This window comes from Ictidomys tridecemlineatus, chromosome X (assembly GCF_052094955.1).
Source record: "Ictidomys tridecemlineatus isolate mIctTri1 chromosome X, mIctTri1.hap1, whole genome shotgun sequence".
Classification (NCBI taxonomy): domain Eukaryota; kingdom Metazoa; phylum Chordata; class Mammalia; order Rodentia; family Sciuridae; genus Ictidomys; species Ictidomys tridecemlineatus.
Genome location: NC_135493.1, coordinates 69,669,786 through 69,687,621, shown reverse-complemented (window position 1 = coordinate 69,687,621; position 17,836 = coordinate 69,669,786). Strand labels below are relative to the sequence as shown.

The window sequence follows — 17,836 nt, the reverse complement described above, 5'->3', positions numbered from 1 at the left end:
TGTACTTCAGTACTCTACATGTTATAATTGATACGAATTCATTCTTTTTATGACTGAATAGTATTACATTGTGTATATGTACTACGTTTTCTTTATCCATCCATCAATGGATAGATACTTCAGTTGATTTCATCTTATCTATTGTGAATCATGTGCAGTAAACATAAAAGAGCAGGAATATATTCAATATACTGATTCATTCCCTTTGGATATATACCCAATAGTGAGATTGCTAGGTCATGTAATATTTCTGTTCTTAGGTTTGGATTTTTTTGCTTGTGCTGTGTATCAAACCCAGGGCGTTGTGCATGTTGGACAAGTGCTCTATCACTGAGCCATATCCCTAGCCCCTAAGTTCTAATACTTTGAGATTTTTCCATACTATTTTCCATAATGGGTGTACCAACACCATTTATTGATACACCCATTCCCAATACTATTCTTTTTAAAAAATTTTTCTAGTTGTAGATGGACAGAATGCCTTTATTTTATTTGTTTATTTTTATGTGGTGCTAAGGATTGAATCCAGTTCCGCATGCATGCTAGGTTAAGTGCTCTGACACTAAGCTACAGTCCCAGCCCTCCCAACACTATTCTTATCAATAGTGTATAAAAGTTGTCTTTTCTCCACATCTCGACCAACTTTTCTTTCTTTTTGATAATAACTATTCCAACAAATGTTATGTGATACAGCTTTTTTTTTTTATGTACTGGGGATTTAATTCAGGGGCCTTACTCTGTCCCTGAAGTACATCCCAAGCTCTTTTTCAGTTTTTGTTTTGAGAAAGGGTCTCTGTGGACCTCATTCAAGTTGTTTAGGCTGGTCTTGAACTTGGAATCCTCCTGTCTCAGCCTCCCAATTTGCTAGAATTACAGACATGTTCCACCATACCTTTTTTATTGTGGTTCTTAATTGCAATTCCTGGTGATTAGTAATGCTGAACATTTTTCATATGCCTATTGGTCATTAACATTTTTCATATACCTATTCTCCTTTGAGAAATGTCTATTTAGATCTTTTTCCCAATTTTAGAAATTCAGGTTATTTTTATTCTCATTATTGAGTTGTTTGAGTTTCTTATATATTTTAGATGTTAACTGTTCATCAGATTTATGGTTTGCAAACATTTTCTTCTATTTTGTAGATTGCCTCATCACTTGGTTGTATTTTTCCTTTGACATGTAGCTTTTTAGTTTGAAGTAATTCCATTTGTCTATTTTTACTTTTATTGCCTGTGCTTTTGAGGTCATATAAAAAAAATCGTTGCCCTGAACAGTGCCATGGAACGTTTTTCCTGTGTTTTTTTTTCTGGTAGTTTCATAGCTATGAAGCTTACATTTAAATCTTTATTCCAAACTGGGCATCGTGCTACTCACCAGTAATCCCAGCAGTTTGGGAGGTTGAGGCAGGAGGATCTCAAGTTCAAAGCCAATCTCAGCAACTTAGCAAGGCACTAAGTAACTCAGCAAGGCCCTGTCTCTAAATGAAATACAAAAAAGGACTGGGGATAAGTGGTTATGTGCTTCTGGGTTCCATATCCAGTACATAAAAAAACATAAATAAATAAATCTTTACTCCATTTTGATTTGATTTGACTTTTGTATTTAGTCAGTGCTAAGGGTCTAATTGCATTCAGTTTTCCCAACAGCATTTATTGAAAAGACTGTCCTTTTCCCAATGTGTATTATTGGCACTTTTGTTGAAATTCATTTGTCTACAGATTCATGGATTTATTTCTAGATTCTCTATTCTTTTCCATTGTTCTATGTGTCTGTTTTTATGCCAACAGCATGCTGTTTTTAAAGTTTGGAAATATTATGCCTCCATCTTTGTTCTTTTTGCTCAAGATTGCTTTGGCTATTTGTTCTATACCACAATTTTCTTTTTCCCCTTTTTTTGGCACTACAGATTGAACCCAGAGGTGCTCTAACACTGAACTGCATTCCCAGCCCATTTCATTTTTTTTTTTTTAATTTGAGACAAGGTCTCACTAAATTGCTTAGGCTGGCCTCAAACTTGTGATTCTCCTGCTTCAGCCTCCAGGCATGTGCCACTGTGCTCAACTATACTCTAATTTTCTTAATACTTTGCTTTTCTTTTTTTTGGGGGGGGCGGTGTGGTACTGGGGATTGAACCCAGGGCTTTGTGCATGTGAGGCAAGCACTCTACCAACAGAGCTATATCCCTAGCCCCGTCTTAGTGCTTTTATGGGAAGTATTAGTAATCTCTTGTTTTTCTCCAATGCCCCTCCTTTCCTTTTTCTCACTGTCCAAGAGTAGGTTTTTGGCTAGTATTTGACCCTTTACCCCATTCTAATAAACTCTATGCATTGATTGTTCTAATAAATTATTCATATTACTGTTTGTTTCACATTTTCAAATTCAAATCTTATTATGTCAGTCTTTTTAAAAGGTCTTACTTGGTTTCAACCACAATATATAGAATAATGTACAGTTCCTCAGTCTAGCATTCACATCTTTCTACAGCTCAACTTTATCCTTTGTTTTCTATCTTCTTGCCCTACTTCTGTTCTCACTCATGGTGTGTGTGTGTGTGTGTGTGTGTGTGTGTGTGTGTGTGTGTACACATCTTTCCACTATACAGGGTAGTTACTGTCTTTACATGTTTTATAACTGTGTTTCTCAAATAAACCACAGTAAAAGATATATTTAGAAAAAAAATTGGACTGGCAGTATGGCATTCGTCTCGCGAGGCTGAGTCAAGAGTATTGTGAGTTCAAAGCAAGGATGAGCAATTTAGCAAGGCCCTAAGCAACTCAGCCAGACCCTGTCTCTAAATAAAACATTAAAAAGGGTTGGGGATATGGCTCAGTGGTCGAGTGCCCCTGGGTTCCATCACCAATACCAAAACATTTTTTTTCAATCTGTTACAAAGCAATACTTTATTTTAAAGTATAATAAGAGTAGATTCTTAATGTTTGAACTTCAGAGCAATGTTGAGTTACTATAAAGTTATCTAAGAGACTAATATGAATTTTAATACTTATAGCATTCCAGCCAAAACAGATGGCTTGTAGAGCAGCAAGAGTCCCTGAACAATACTTTGTGTAGTAGTGCCATAGACTTTTCTGAATTAGTGTCTTTCTTCATGCTCCTTTCTTCACAGGAAATGCTCTTCTTCTCCAACTCCATTCATAGTGTTTGCTTATCAGAGTTCTGTTTATTTTTCAAATACGAGCTCAAATTTAGTTCCTTCAAAAAGCCTCATGTGTGAGAATTAATCTCTTCTTTCCACATGTGCCCACAGTACTTCATTTAGAAGAAAACTACAGTGCTTATAACAGTCTTTTTTTACATACCTGGGATTTAATCCAATGTGCTTTACCACTGAGTCACATCCCCAGCCTGTTTTATTTTTGTATTTGGAGACAGGGTCTCAATAAGTTGCTTAGGCCTTTGCTAAGTTGCTGAGACTGGTCTTGAACTTGTGATCCTCTTGTCTCAGCCTCCTGAGTTGATTACAGGTGTGCACCACTGTACCCAGCTCAGTCAGTCTTTTTTTACTGAGATGTGATTCACATACTCTGTAATTCACCCATTAAAATGCCAAATCCTTGGCTTTTAGTATATTCACAAGAGTTTTGCAACCATGGCCACAATCTTAATTTTAGAATATTTCTGTCACCCAAAACAAACCTTGTGCAGATTAGCATCTCCATTCCCCCCACCCCACACACCTTACTTTATTTATGCTTGTGTGTGTGTGTGTGTGTGTGTGTGTGTGTGTGTCTGCTTTAAAAAGTTGTGACTTCTTAGATGATAAAGGTTTGGGAAAGTGCTGTTATTTATCAGCAATCAATATTAAGCCATCTAGATAGAGTGCAGTGTTTTGTTTGTTTGTTTGTTTGTTGGTTGGTTGGTTGCTGGGGATTAACATGCTAGATAAGTGCTCTACCACTGAGCTGCAGACCCATCCCTTTTTATTTTATTTTTTAAATTTTGAGACCTGGTCTCATGAACATGTTACCTTCCTGCTTTAGCCTGCCAAATTGCTGGGATTAAAAGTATGTGCCCTGGGGCTGGGGTGGTGGCTCAGTGGTAGAGTGCTCACTTGGCATGTGCAGAGCCCTGGGTTCCATCCTCAGCACCACATAAAAATAAATAAAATAAAGGTATTAAAAAAAAAGTATGTGCCCCCATGCCCAGCTGAGTACAATTATAACAATTATTAATCATACATTTCCTAATTGTTGAATTTATATGTCTCTCTGATTTAATTTTCAGAAAACTTTTGCTTTGGAAATGCCTTTGTGTGGGGTCTGGGAATGTAGTTTACTTGCCGTACTTGCCTAGAATGTTCGAGGCCCTGGGTTCAATCTTTGTTTCCATGAAAAAAAAAAAAAGCCTTTTGTGAACGTGTTTGTTTCTCACAATTTTGTTCCCTGAGAACTTACAGATGTCAAGGAAAACTACATCTGCTGATGATCATCCACTCAAAGCCTTAGCTTTTCTTTTCTTTTTTTCTTAATTTTTCTCCCTTTCCTGAGTTCAACATGTTAGCAGGGGTTTGAAAATAAAGCAACATGTACTGGATCGACTGTTCTGGTGCAGATTTTCTTCCTATATAATTCTATGACAGTATTTTTATTCTTCTGACAAATTTGTTTTCTAGGAAGACCACTCTGGATTTTCTTATTTTGTGAGAGTTGATCTAAAGATATTTGATATATCTCCATCTACACTGGGAGTAATTCATTGTTCCCTCCTTTATGTTCTCAAACATTTGTCCATGCTATAACTTTAGCATTCAAGCATGCTGCATTACTGTAGTTATAAATGTGTTTGTCTTCCTTGCTAGACTGTTAAGATTCTTGCAAATAGGAATTTCATCTTATTGATTTGTATTTCCTCCAAGAGCCCAGCCAACTAGTTATGCAGGGTGAAGTTAAGTGTTTAATAAATGTTTGTTAAGTGGATGAATGATAAGAAAATTCATTTGTAGAGTGGAGTGTCATGGGAATATGTTTAGACTTTGGTCTGTGAATACATTTCAAATGGAAAGGAATAAATCTTTAAAACTATCTATCAGGTTGGGGATATAGCTCTGTTGGTGGAGTGCGTGACTTGCATGCACAAGGCCCTGGGTTCAATCACCAGCACCACAAAACAAAAACAAAAACAAACAAACAAACAAAAAATCTATCAGTCTTCAGTAAGAAAAACAAGAACCCTCCAAGTGGAGCATGGTGGCATATTTTGTAATCTGAGACTCTGGGAGTCTGGGGATGGACATCAAAATTTAGAGGGCAGTCTCAGCAATTTAGCAAGACCCATAGCAAATTAGCAAGCTCTCTCAAAATAAAAGTTAAAAATTAATAAAAGTACCCCTCAAGTGATTAGCTTTTATGCTATCTGCTCTGATAGAAGATATAGGAATAGAAAATGAAAGCCAAACCTCTTACCACATGAGGGAGAAATAATGCTTCAGAAACTCATTCCTGAAAGGAATACATACCTTTTAAAAACACCATTGATGGCCCAGGCCTGTAATTCCAGCTACTCCAGAGGCTAAAGCAGGAAGATCGCCACTTCAAGGCCAGCCTTGGCAATTTAGGAAAATCCTGTCTCAAAACAAAATTAAAATGTCTGGGGATATAGATCAGTGATAAAGCACCACTGGTTTCAATCCTAATACCAGAAAAAAATTGTGTGTGTGTGTGTGTGTGTGTGTGTGTGTGTGTGTTCTGGCAACTCTTTCCAATTGATTAGGTATAGATTTGTAGCTGCCTATGTTTAATCCCATTCTCTCAAAAGGGCCAGTCTCTGTTTACCTAAATTTAACTTTTTGTCTTTGACACATATAACAAGAAAACCTCAAAGATAGTTCTCATTTCAAAGCAAATAGTAGCTGGGTATGGTGGTGCATGCTTTTAATCCCAGCAACTCAGGAAGCTGAGGCAGGAGTATCACAAGTTTGAGGGCAGCCTCAGCCCTAAGCAACTTAGGGAAACCCCATCTGAAAACAAATTAAGAGGGGCTGGGGATATAGCTCAGTGGTAAAGATCCCTTGGGTTAAATCCTGAGTACCCAAAATTAAAAAAATAAAAATAAAAGCAAATTGTCATTTTCATATACTAGAACATTCTTATGAAATTTATTCATTTATTAATTTTTTTTTTTACCAAACACATGTTTATCATTTTTTTTCTCCAGGTACTGGGGATTGAATCCAGGATTGCTCCAACACTGAGCTACAACCTCACCCCTTTAAAAATTTTTTTTTATTTGAAGACAGGGTGTCACTAACTTGCCTAGGCTAGCTTTGAATTTTTGATTCTTCCGTCTCAGCTTCCTTAGTTGCTAGCATTATAGGTGTGTATCACCACTCCAAGCCATATGTTTATTTTAATGACACATAATACTTGTATATATTTATAAGGTACAGTGCAAATATTTGAATACATGCATATATTGCATAATGATCAACTTAGGGAAACCAATATATTCAAGATATCACACAATCATCATTTCTTGTAGTGAATCCATTTAAAACCCTCTTCTATTGATTTTTAAATATATATTACATTATTGTTAAATATAATCACCCTATTATGTAATAAAAACATCAGAACTTATTCATTCTATTTAATTATGTTTGTACCCATTGGCTAATCTCTCCTTATTCCTCTAGCCTCCCTGCCCTCTCCAGTCTCTGGTAATCACTGTTCTACTTTTTTACTTCTATGAGAACAGTTTTTTGTTTTGTTTTTTTTTTTAGATTTTAAATGTAAGTAATATCATGCAGTATTTGTCTTTCTGTGCCTGGCTTATTTCATTTAATATAATGTACTCCAGTTCAATCCACATTATTATAAAATGTTAGAATTTTGTTCTTCTTATAACTGAATAATATTCCATTTCATATATATGCCATATTTTATATATTCATCCATGGATGGATACTTAGCAAAATCAACCTATTTTAAATAGTGCTGAAATACATAGCAGTGCAAAAATTTCAGTATACTTATTTCTTTTGGACATATATCCAGTTATGGGACTGCTGGGTCATGTGGTAGTTCTATTTTTAATGTTTTGAGGAACTTCCATATTGTTTTTCATAATGGACACATTAATAAATATTTTTTTGGTACCAAGGATTGAACTCAGAGGAACTTTACTATTAAGCTACATTACATCCCCAGCCCTTTTTTAAAAATTTTGATTTGTTATATATGACAACAGAATGCATTACAGCTCATATAACACATATAGAGCACAATTTTTCATATCTCTGGTTGTACACAGAATAGAATCACATCCTTTGTGTCTTCTTACATGTACTTAGGGTAATGATGACCATTGCCTTATACCATCTTTTGAACCCTTATGCTCCCTCCCTTCCTCTCCCTTCCCTTTGCCCTATCTAGGGTTCCTTTAATCCTCTCATCCCCCTGACCCCAACAGCATATTATGGATCAGCATCCTTAGAACAGACAAATCATTTAACATTTGTTTTTTTTGGGATTGGCTAATATCACTTAGCATTATATAGAGAGCCTACTAATTGGAACAAATTCTCATCACATGCATGTCAGATAGAGCTCTAATCTCTAGAATATATAAACAACTCAAAAATCTTAACACCAAAAAACAAATAAGCCAATCAATAAATAGGCCAAGGTACTGAAAAGACTTTTAAGAAGAGGATGTACAATCAATCAAAAATGTTCAATATCTCTAGAAATTAGAGAAATGCAAATCAAAACTACCCTAAGGTTTCATCTCACTCCAGGCCCTTTTTTCCTTTTATTTTGAGACAGAGTCTTGCTAAAGTTTTTAGGGCCTCACTAAGTTGCTGAGGTTGGATTTGAACTTGCCATCCTCCTGCCTCCGTCTCTGGAGCTGCTGGGATTACAGGCCTGCAACACTGCTCCTGGCCTAATATACATTCTTACTAACAGTCTGCAAGTGGTCCCTTTTCATCACATCTTCACTAACATTTGTTATCTTTTGTCTTTCTTATAATAGTTATTATAACGACTTTAACAAGCATTAGGTGAAATCTTACTGTGGTTTTGACTTGCATTTTCTTGATGATTAGTGATGTTGAGCATTTGTTTATATACCTGTTGGTCATTTGTACATCTTCTCAGATATCTGTTTAAGTCTTTTGCCTGCTTTTAAATTGGATTATTTTGTTATTGAATTGAGTTCCTTACATATTCTAAATATTAACTTCTTGTCAGATGTACATTTTGTATTTTGTATCTTCTCCCATTTGTTAGGTTGTCTCTTCATTCTTTTTTTGGAGGGATGGATACCAGAGATTAAACTCAGGGGCACTCAACCACTGAGCCATATCCCCACCCTATTTTGTTCTTTATTTAGAGACAGGGTCTCACTAAGTTGCTTAATGCCTCGCTTTTTACTAAGGATGGCTTTGAACTCGTGATCCTCCTGTCTTAGCCTCCCGAGCCACTGGGATTACAGGCATGTGCCACCACACCTGACTCTTTATTCAATTTTGAGTTGATTTTTTTGCATGTGTAATGAATGATAGGGGCTTCAGTTTTATTCTTCTTCATATGGATATCCAGTTACCCAGTATCACTTATTAAAGAGACTTTCCTTTTCCTATTGTATATTTTTGACACCTTTGTTGAAGATCATGTACATGTGTAGATTTTTTTCTGAGTTCTCTCTTCTGTTCCTCTGATCTATGTATCTGTTTTTTATGTCACTATCATGTTTGTTTGGTTCCTAGACCTTTGTATCATCATCATTGTCATCATTTGTTGTACTGGGAAGTGAACTCAGGGGAACTTTACCACTGAAGTATACCACAGATTTAAAAATTTTATCTATTTATTTTTAAGACAGAGTCTTGCTAAAGCTGGCCTCAAACTTGTGACCCTCCTTCTTCCTGAGTAGCTGGGATTACAAGCATGCACCACCCCTGTGCCCAGCTGTATTATATTTTGAGGTTTGGTAGTGTGATGATGCCACAGTTTTGATCAATCTTTCCTTCTTTCTATGTTTCTTTCATTGTTTCTTTGTTTCTTTCTTTCTTTGTATTGGGAATTGAACTCAGAACCTCACACATGGTAGTCCAGCACTCTACCACTGAGCTATATGGTCAGCTCCCTTTTAAAATTCATTTTGAGACAGACAGTGTCTCACTGTGTTGTTCAGGCTGGCCTCAAACTTCTGATCCTCCTGCCTTAGCCTCCCATGTAACTGAGATTATTGGGGGGTAGCACCACTATGCATGGTTATGTTTTATCTTTTTGATCCAGAATTACATTGACTTTTCAGGGTCTTTTGAGGTTCCCTAGAATTTTAGAGGTTCTTTTGTATTTCTGAAAAGAATACCATTGATATTTTAATAGGAATTGCATTAAGTTTATAGGTTGCTTTTTATAGCATGTACATGTTAACATCATTAGTTCTTCCAGCCCATGAACATGGGATATATTTCTATTTATTTGTGTCCTCTTCAATTTCTTTCATTAGTGTTTCCTAGTTTTCAATTTAGAGATTATTCACTTAAATATATTCCTGGGCAATTTTTGGTACCTATTCTAAGTGGAATCAATTGCCTGATTTGTTATTTATATAGCTCACTATTTTTAAGATGCATTTTTAGTGCAATTGTAGTTATACATAACAGTTGGGTTTATTTTGACATAATCATAAATTCATGGAATTGAATTTGCTCCATTTCAGTCCCAAGTACCTCCTCTTTTCCCTCTATCCTCCCCCTATTCCCTTTCCTCTGCTCTACAAGTCTTCCATTTATTTATTTACTTATTGGTGCTATATAGATATACTGAAAAGTAGAATTCACTGTTGTATATTTATATATGTACATAACATTTGTCAAATTCATTACACATTTCTTCCCCTTTTCCATCCCTCTTCTCGTCCCCCTCAATGTCTCTTCTCTACTCCACTGATATTCCCTCTATCCTTACAAAGTCAGACCACCCATCATTTTCCCCCCTTACTTTGATGTAGTCTTTGCATGAGAGAAAACATTCAACCCTTGATTTTCTGGGTCTGACTTAGTTCACTTAGCATGATGTTCTCTTACTGGCAAATGCCTTGATTTCATTATTCTTTGTGGTTGAATAAAACTCCATTGAATATATGTGCCACTTTTTCTTTATTTATTCATCTGTTGACAGGCATCTGGGCTAGTTCCATAACTTGTCTATTGTGAGTTGGACTGCTATAGACATTAATGTGGCTGCATTCCTATAATTTGCTGATTTTAGATCTTTTTGGAAATATACTAAGGAGTGTGATAACTATCTCATATGGTGGTTTCATTCCTATTTTTTTAGGAATCTCTATCTGGTTTTCAAGACTAATTTGCAGTCTCACCAATACTATATAAGCCTATGTTTTCTCCCACATCCTTGCCAGCATTTATTATTTGTGTTCTTGTTGATTGCCATTGTAATTGAAGTGAGATGGAATCTCATTGTGGTTTTTATTTTCATTTTTCCTAATTTCCAGGAATGTTGAATATTTTTATGTATATGTTGACCATTTGTATTTCTTCTTTGAAATGCTACTTATTTTTGTATGTTGATTTTATATCCTGCAGCCTTACTGGATTCGTTTATTAGTTCCAGCTGATTTCTTTTTGTAGTTGTGGTGGTAATCTTTAGCTTTTCTATATATTAAAGACAATTTTGGCAGCAAACAGGAATATTTGACTTCTTTTCCAAATTATGCTTTTTACTCCTTTATCTTGCCTTATTGCTCTGCTTAGGATTTCTGTGGTTTATTGGATACAAGTGGTCAAAGTGGGTATACTTCTTTGTTCCTGATTTCAGAGGAAAAGATTTCATGTCTTCCCATTTAGTATGAGATTGCTTGTGGGTTTGTCATGTGTAGATTTATTGTGTATCTGTACACTTAATTTTTTGAGGGTTTATTATTATAGCGAACACCTAGACTTTCTGAACTGTGTATAACATGCTTTGTCATGGAGGACAGATATGACCTAGAAAATGTTCCTTGGTGTACTTATCAGGCAAACATACTCGGGATGCAAGCATAAGGGCACAAGTGGATGATCTACTCAGGAGGGTCCTAACTACCCTGTTGAATTTTAAGGTGTGAGAATACAGTATTATCACCTTGTTTCACATGTGAAAATAAAATTTGCGTGGAATTCAATAATTCAAAATTTGGGATTTCTTACTCTTTTAGGTAATGAGGTGGTGTTCAAAGTTTTTGCACATAGGTAGCTGATATTAATGCAGAGAAAATCAGGCTTAGGACAAAAAGGGCAAACTACATTAAGAATATTAACAAAGACAGAATGATACAACACTTAAAGATAAAAGGTCAAGGGATCTAGGGATGTAGCTCTAACATAAATGTGGCCTAGTTTTTATCCCCAGACCACCCTCCGACATGATGAAGAAAAAAAATCTCTCTCTCTTTTCTTCTAAGTACTGGGCATTGAAACCCGGGATGCTTACCACTGAGCCTTATCCCCAGCCTTTTTTTTTTTTTTTTTTCATTTTGAGACTGGGTCTTGATAAGTTCTTTGGGTCTCACTAAGCTGTTTAGGCTGGTCGTTTAGATTAAAGGCATGCACCACTGGGCCCAGCAAAGATCTCTTTTATTCCCATATTAAGTTTAATTCAGTGGAGGGATTTGGATGTAGGCTACTGTAGACTGATTTCTAGCTTTTTCCATAGAACACTTTATTGTCCCAGGTTAACCAGGAAATAAAAAACTGATTAGGCCTTAAAAAGAAAGTAGTTACTATGTAGAAAAATTGATGTATAAATGCCCAGAGTGCAATATTTCAAAAGAAATAATTTAAATTTGAGATTGCCCTCAATTGGATATCAGCTGTTGATTTCTCCCTAGCAAGGTATATTGAGATTCCTCATGACATTAAGAAAAAGTTTAAATTCTCTTAAAATATGCTGATCTTTTTAATTATGAAACTTTGAAAGTAAAGACAAATAATTTAAAGGCATAAATTTTAGTCATTCTTCAGACTTGTGTTCAAATATAGAATAATAATTTCCCTTTTGCTACCCCCCCAAAATTTATGAGTGATGTTTCAAGTTCATGAAAGAGACTTACTATACCAACTATTGCTGTTAGTCTATGATGGCATAAAGGATGTGATTCACTTTATAATCAGCTCATTTAAAAATATATTATTCACAATTTGGAATAGGACAGAATCTTTTTAGATGTCTTCCTGAGGGAAGGCAGTAAAGGAATGTTAGATTTCTTAATATAAGAGAAAACATTAAATAATGTTTCAGAAACAGTATTTTTATTTTATACATACTGTGGCTAATAGCTACTGATATAATTTTTTTCCCTTCCTTGCTTAGTTTCTGTGAACTATGAATCTCTGAATATGTTCATAAATCCAGATTCCTAAATGAAATTAAAGAAATAGGATGGGTGGGCTGGAATTGTGGCTCAGTGGTAGAGCACTTGTTTGGCATATGTGAGGTACTGGGTTCTATCTTCAGCACCACATAAAATAATAAATAACATAAAGGTATTATGTTCATCTACAACTATTTTTTAAAAAAGAAATAGGGGGCTGGGGTTGTGGTTCAGTGGTAGAGCTCTTGCCTAGCATGTGCGAGGCCTTGGGTTCAGTCCTCTACACCACATAAAAATAAATAAAATAAAGGTATTTTAAAAAGAAATAGAATGGGTAAGCCATGTCTAGTTTAAACAATTATTTGAAATAACTCATGCTGCCATTGCCATCTTTTCCCAACTCCCTATTAATCAGCACATATGACTGCACCTGGTAAGTGACAGTTGACAGTTGTGCTGTGTGTGTATGTGAGGTACTAGAAATGCATCTCAGGCCTCATACATGTTAAGTACTTTATTACTGAGCTATGGCCCCAGCCTGATTCCTCTTTTTCAGATAGTATACCTTACTAGTTCCAACTATACCTTCTCTGAATTAGTTATGCAGTCATGTTTGTGACATTTTTTCTTACATTAAAAGACATATAATCAATCAACAAACATATGAACAAATGTTCAACATTGCTAGCAATTAGAGAAATGCAAATAAAAACTACTCTAAGGTGCTGGGGCTGGGACTCAGCAGTAGCTCACTTTCCTGGCATGTGTGAGGCACTGGGTTCACTTCTCAGCACCCCATATAAATAAATAAAATAAAGGTCTATCAACAACTTAAAAAAACTACTCTAAGATTTCATCTCACTCCAGTCAGAATGGCAGATATCAAAAATACAAACAACAATAAGTGTTGGCAAGGATGTGGGGAAAAAGGAACACTCATACATTGCTGGTGGGACTGCAAATTGGTGCAGCCAATATGGAAAGCAGTATGGAGATTCCTTGGAAAACTGGGAATGGAACCACCATTTGACCCAGCTATTCCATTCTTTGGTCTATACCCAAAGGACTTAAAAACAGCACACTACAGGGACATAGCCACATCAATGTTTATAGCAGCACAATTCACAATAGCTAAATTGTGGAACCAACCAGATGTCCTTCAATAGATGAATGGATGGGGAAATTTTGGTATGTATACACAATGGAATATTACTCAGCATTAAAAGAGAATAAAATCATGGCATTTGTAGATAAATGGATGGAGTCAGAGAATGTAATGCTAAGTGAAGTTAGCCAATCCCAAAAAACCAAAAGCCTTTTCTTTGATATGAGGATGCTGACTTGTAATGGTGATGGGAAAGAAGCATGGGAGGAATGGAGGAACTTTAGATAGGGCAAAGAGTGGAGAGGGGCAGGGAGGGGGCAAAGGGGTAGTAATGATGGTAGAGTGAGTTAGATATCATTACCCTAAGTACATGTATGTAAGACACGAATGGTGTGAAAATACTTTGTGTACAATCAGTGACTTGAAAAATTGTGCTATATATGTGTAATATGAAATGAATTATATTCTGCCATCATGTATAATGAATTAGAATAAATAAATGATTTAAGAAAAAAGACATATAAGGAATGGGGCTGTAGCTCAATGGTAAAACGCTTGCCTCTCCCGTGTGAGGCACTGGATTCGATACTCAGAACCACATAAAAATATTGTGTATTCATCTACAACTAATATGTGTGTGTGTGTGTGTGTGTGTGTGTGTGTGTGTATGTATAAAAGACATATAAAAGCAGGACACTGTGGGGTATGCCTGTAATCCCTGAAACTCGGGAGGCTGTGGCAGGATTGCAAGTTGGAGGTAGCCTCAGCAGCTAAGTAAGGCGCTAAACAACTTAGAGAGACCCTGCCTCTAAATACATAAATAAATAATTAGAGGCTAAGGATGTCACCCAGTAGATAAGTCAACTCTGAATTTAATCACTAGTACAAAATAAAATTACTTATAAACTGGACACAGTGGCAGAAATCTGTAATCCCACTTGAGGATTACTCAGAAGCTTGAGGCAAGAGGATTGTGAGTCTGGGGATAGCATGGGCAACATATCAAGACCTTGTCTCAACCCTCATTCTAGATGAGAATAGGCACTGTGGATCAGTGTCTAAAATTGGTCAGTGTGGCTAAATTGACACAGTTTATGCTTCTATCACAGTATATGTATTGCAGTGGTGACAATGAGACCTGTAACATTTTGCTTAAGCTCACAAGTGAAAATAGGTAATAAGAAAAATGCTGGCATTTCAATATTAAAAATGATTAATGAGGGGCTAGGGTTGTGGCTCAGTGGTACAGCACTCACTTAACATGCATGAGGCACTGGATTCAATCCTCAGCACCACATAAATATAAAATAAAGATATTGTGTCCACCTATAACTAAAAAAATAAATATTTTAAAAAAATGATTAATGAAACAAGTACTTTCTGCAGTTCAAGTTCTAGAAAAAGAAGACCCTAAGAAGCAAAATAAAAAAATGCCTTTCATTCATACACAATTACCTCTGTTTTCTCTTTAAAAAAAAATAACGAGGATGATTTTTTTTTTCTTTTTGTGGTGCTGGGGGTTGAACCCAGGGCCTTGTGCATGCTAGGCAAGCACTCTTACCAACTTAGCTATATCCCCAGCCCCCACAAGGATGATTTTTTGTTGTTGCTTTCATTTTACTTTATTATTTGCTTAGCATCTATTTTTTGTACATATTAATGGAGTTCAGTGAGATATAAATTATTGATATATAATATGTAATAGTATTTACATAATGCATATATTATATACATTACATAATATATGATATTATATTACATATATTATATAATATCCAATATTATATTGTACATATGCATTATATATTATATATTGTGTACAATACATAATATATAATACAAATGCACATTATATATATATATATATATATATATATATATATATATATATATATATATATAATGACAGAATCTTAGTTTCTATACTCCGGCTGACCTTGAACTCCTTAGTTCAAGTGATCTTTCTACCTCCTCCTCCTCAGTAACTGGGACCATAAACATGTCCCACTGTATTCCAGCGTGATATTTTATATACAGCATGCATTGATCAAATTAGGGTAATTAGCTTTTCCCCCTCCTATGTTTCTTTATGTTTGGATCATTTGATCTCTCTTCTGTATCTTCCCAAAATATATAATAAGGTATTCTGAGCTGGAGAACACCAGAACTTATTCCTGATATCTAGCTATGTTTTAGTACCCATTATCCAACTTCCTTATATCCACCCTCCCAACCCACCTACCACTTTGAAACCTCTGGTAATCACCATTATTTTCTGCATTCAGGTCCATGTTTTTAGCTTTCACATATAAGAGAAAACATTGTCTTCAGTATCTGACATAATGTTTGACATAATGCCCTCCATTTCTATCCATTTTGCTGCAAATTACAGGATTTTATTTTTATTTGTGGCTGAAGAATATTACATTTTATATACAAGCCATATTTTCTTTATCCTTTCATCTGGTAATGGGCACCTAGGTTGACTCCTTATCTTAACTATTGTGAATAGTGTTACAATAAACATGGAAGTGCAGGAATCTCATTAGTATGCTGATTTTTATTTTCCTTTGGATATATACTCAGAAGGATTGCTGGATCTTATGGTAGATCTATTTCTAATGTTTTATGGAGCCTCTGTACTGGCTATACCCCACTAACAGTGTTTTGAGCTTTCTTTTCACCACATTCTCACCAGCACATTATTTGTTTTAAATGTTTTTTACTTGTAGCTGGACTTAATACCTTTATTTTATTTATTTTTATGTGGTGCTGAAGATCAAACCCAATTTTTGACTGTCTGATAATCTCTGTTTTTACTGGAGTGATGTAATATCACATGGTGGTTTTGGTGTGTGTTTCCCTGATAACTACATGTTGAACATTTTTTATATGTTTGTTAATCATTTGTATTTCTTTTGTGAAATCTCTACTTATATCTTTAGTCCATTATTAATTGGATTATTTGGCTTTTCGTTCATGATTTTTCAGAAGCATATGATCTAGTTTGTTATCTCTCCAAGTGTTTCAAGCTTCCCCCTTCTCATACTGCCTTCCTTTTCATGGTTTTTAAAGGGTGAGAAAGACACTAAAAGAGGATGAAACAAATCACTAATTTTTTTCCCATTTTTATCTTTGAGATAATAAAATCACTACATATAGGGAATATTGCAAAATTTGAAGCTATTGCTTAATATGGGTCTTGAGAATTATATATAGATCTTCAATGGTCCATGCTTTCACACTAGTACTCTAAAATCGTATATCTTTTCATATAAACAAAGTAAAATAAGCTATTGAGATTTCACTTCTCAAGTTTGAAATTAGGCTATTATGGTACATTAATTTAGTATGTAGTCCAGTAAAATATTTCACATTATTTCTTATTTATTCTAGTGATTCTAGCTTTCCTTTCAGAGTTTATTCTATTATCTTTGTGTTTTTGTTTCACTAGATGGTTTCCGAAAGGTGCTTGCAATGGAAAATGGAAAGGTTTTACAAGGGAAGACATTAACTATGGAATTTCAACATCCATTCTTCAAAAAGGGAGGATCCAGCCTTCTAGAAAACATCAAGCGCAAGGTAAGGGGACTGTTGCCACAAACTCTTCTGTAGCATTTTGGGCAGTGGCTAGTTTTTCCTTAATCTAAATATTTCAGTTTTTGTAAGTTTTAAGGGTCAAGTTGCTGGAATTTGGCAATTGGAAATTCTTTTGCTAGGTACTTTTTCCAGTTCTCTAGAAAGATGACTTTTAGATATCAGTTTATCTATAGACTTATTATTATGCTTCCTTGGTATATTTTATTGCCATTTCATCTTTTTCTCATGCAGAAGAGAATATAACATTTTAGCAAGTAAGCAGAAGAGACAAGGTTAAATTATAAATTAGTAACTATATTTTTTCCTAACATACAAGATAACTGCTGAACTTGCCTGTTTACTCCCAGAGCTAATTATTAGTCAAGGCAGAATAGTAATAAAGTTTTCCATTCATGAGATGTCTATGTCTGTAGATACTTTTCATGAACCTATGTATAGATGACATCAGTGTACTGGAAGTTTAAGACCAAAATCAAAACCAGAAAGATTTGGATTATCACTTAGATTAGTGGTTCTCATTATATGATCTGTGAACACCCTAACTTTCTTGAGACATTTTTTCAGGGACCTGTGAGATTGAAACTATTTTCTTAATAATACAAAGATTTCTTGGCTTTTTTCACTCTTTATTCTTTCCTGAGTACAGTGGAATATCTCCAAGGTTACATGATGTCTGATTGCATCATCACTCTAATATTAATACATAATGTATATATTATTGTAAATTTCTTTTGGTACTAGGAATTTAACCCCAGGGTGCTTCACCAGTGGGCTGTCTCCCCAATCTCC

The 17,836-nt window shown here is 35.2% G+C and overlaps 1 protein-coding gene and 1 non-coding gene across 2 annotated transcripts in view; both read left to right on the top strand.

Annotated features, from left to right (window-relative positions):
• The window catches only part of LOC101978234 (heat shock factor protein 3), a 55,057-nt gene that overhangs the window by 13,545 nt on the left and 23,676 nt on the right, over positions 1 to 17,836 (top strand). Inside the window, exon 3 of the mRNA XM_040288561.2 lies at positions 16,902 to 17,029. Within this exon, the coding sequence (XP_040144495.2) occupies positions 16,902 to 17,029 (128 nt within the window). The remainder of the gene's footprint in view (positions 1 to 16,901; positions 17,030 to 17,836) is intronic.
• LOC120891076 (small nucleolar RNA SNORA1) lies at positions 14,466 to 14,596 on the top strand. Its single transcript, XR_005735511.2, has one exon. It is a non-coding gene; the product is annotated as a small nucleolar RNA SNORA1 (small nucleolar RNA).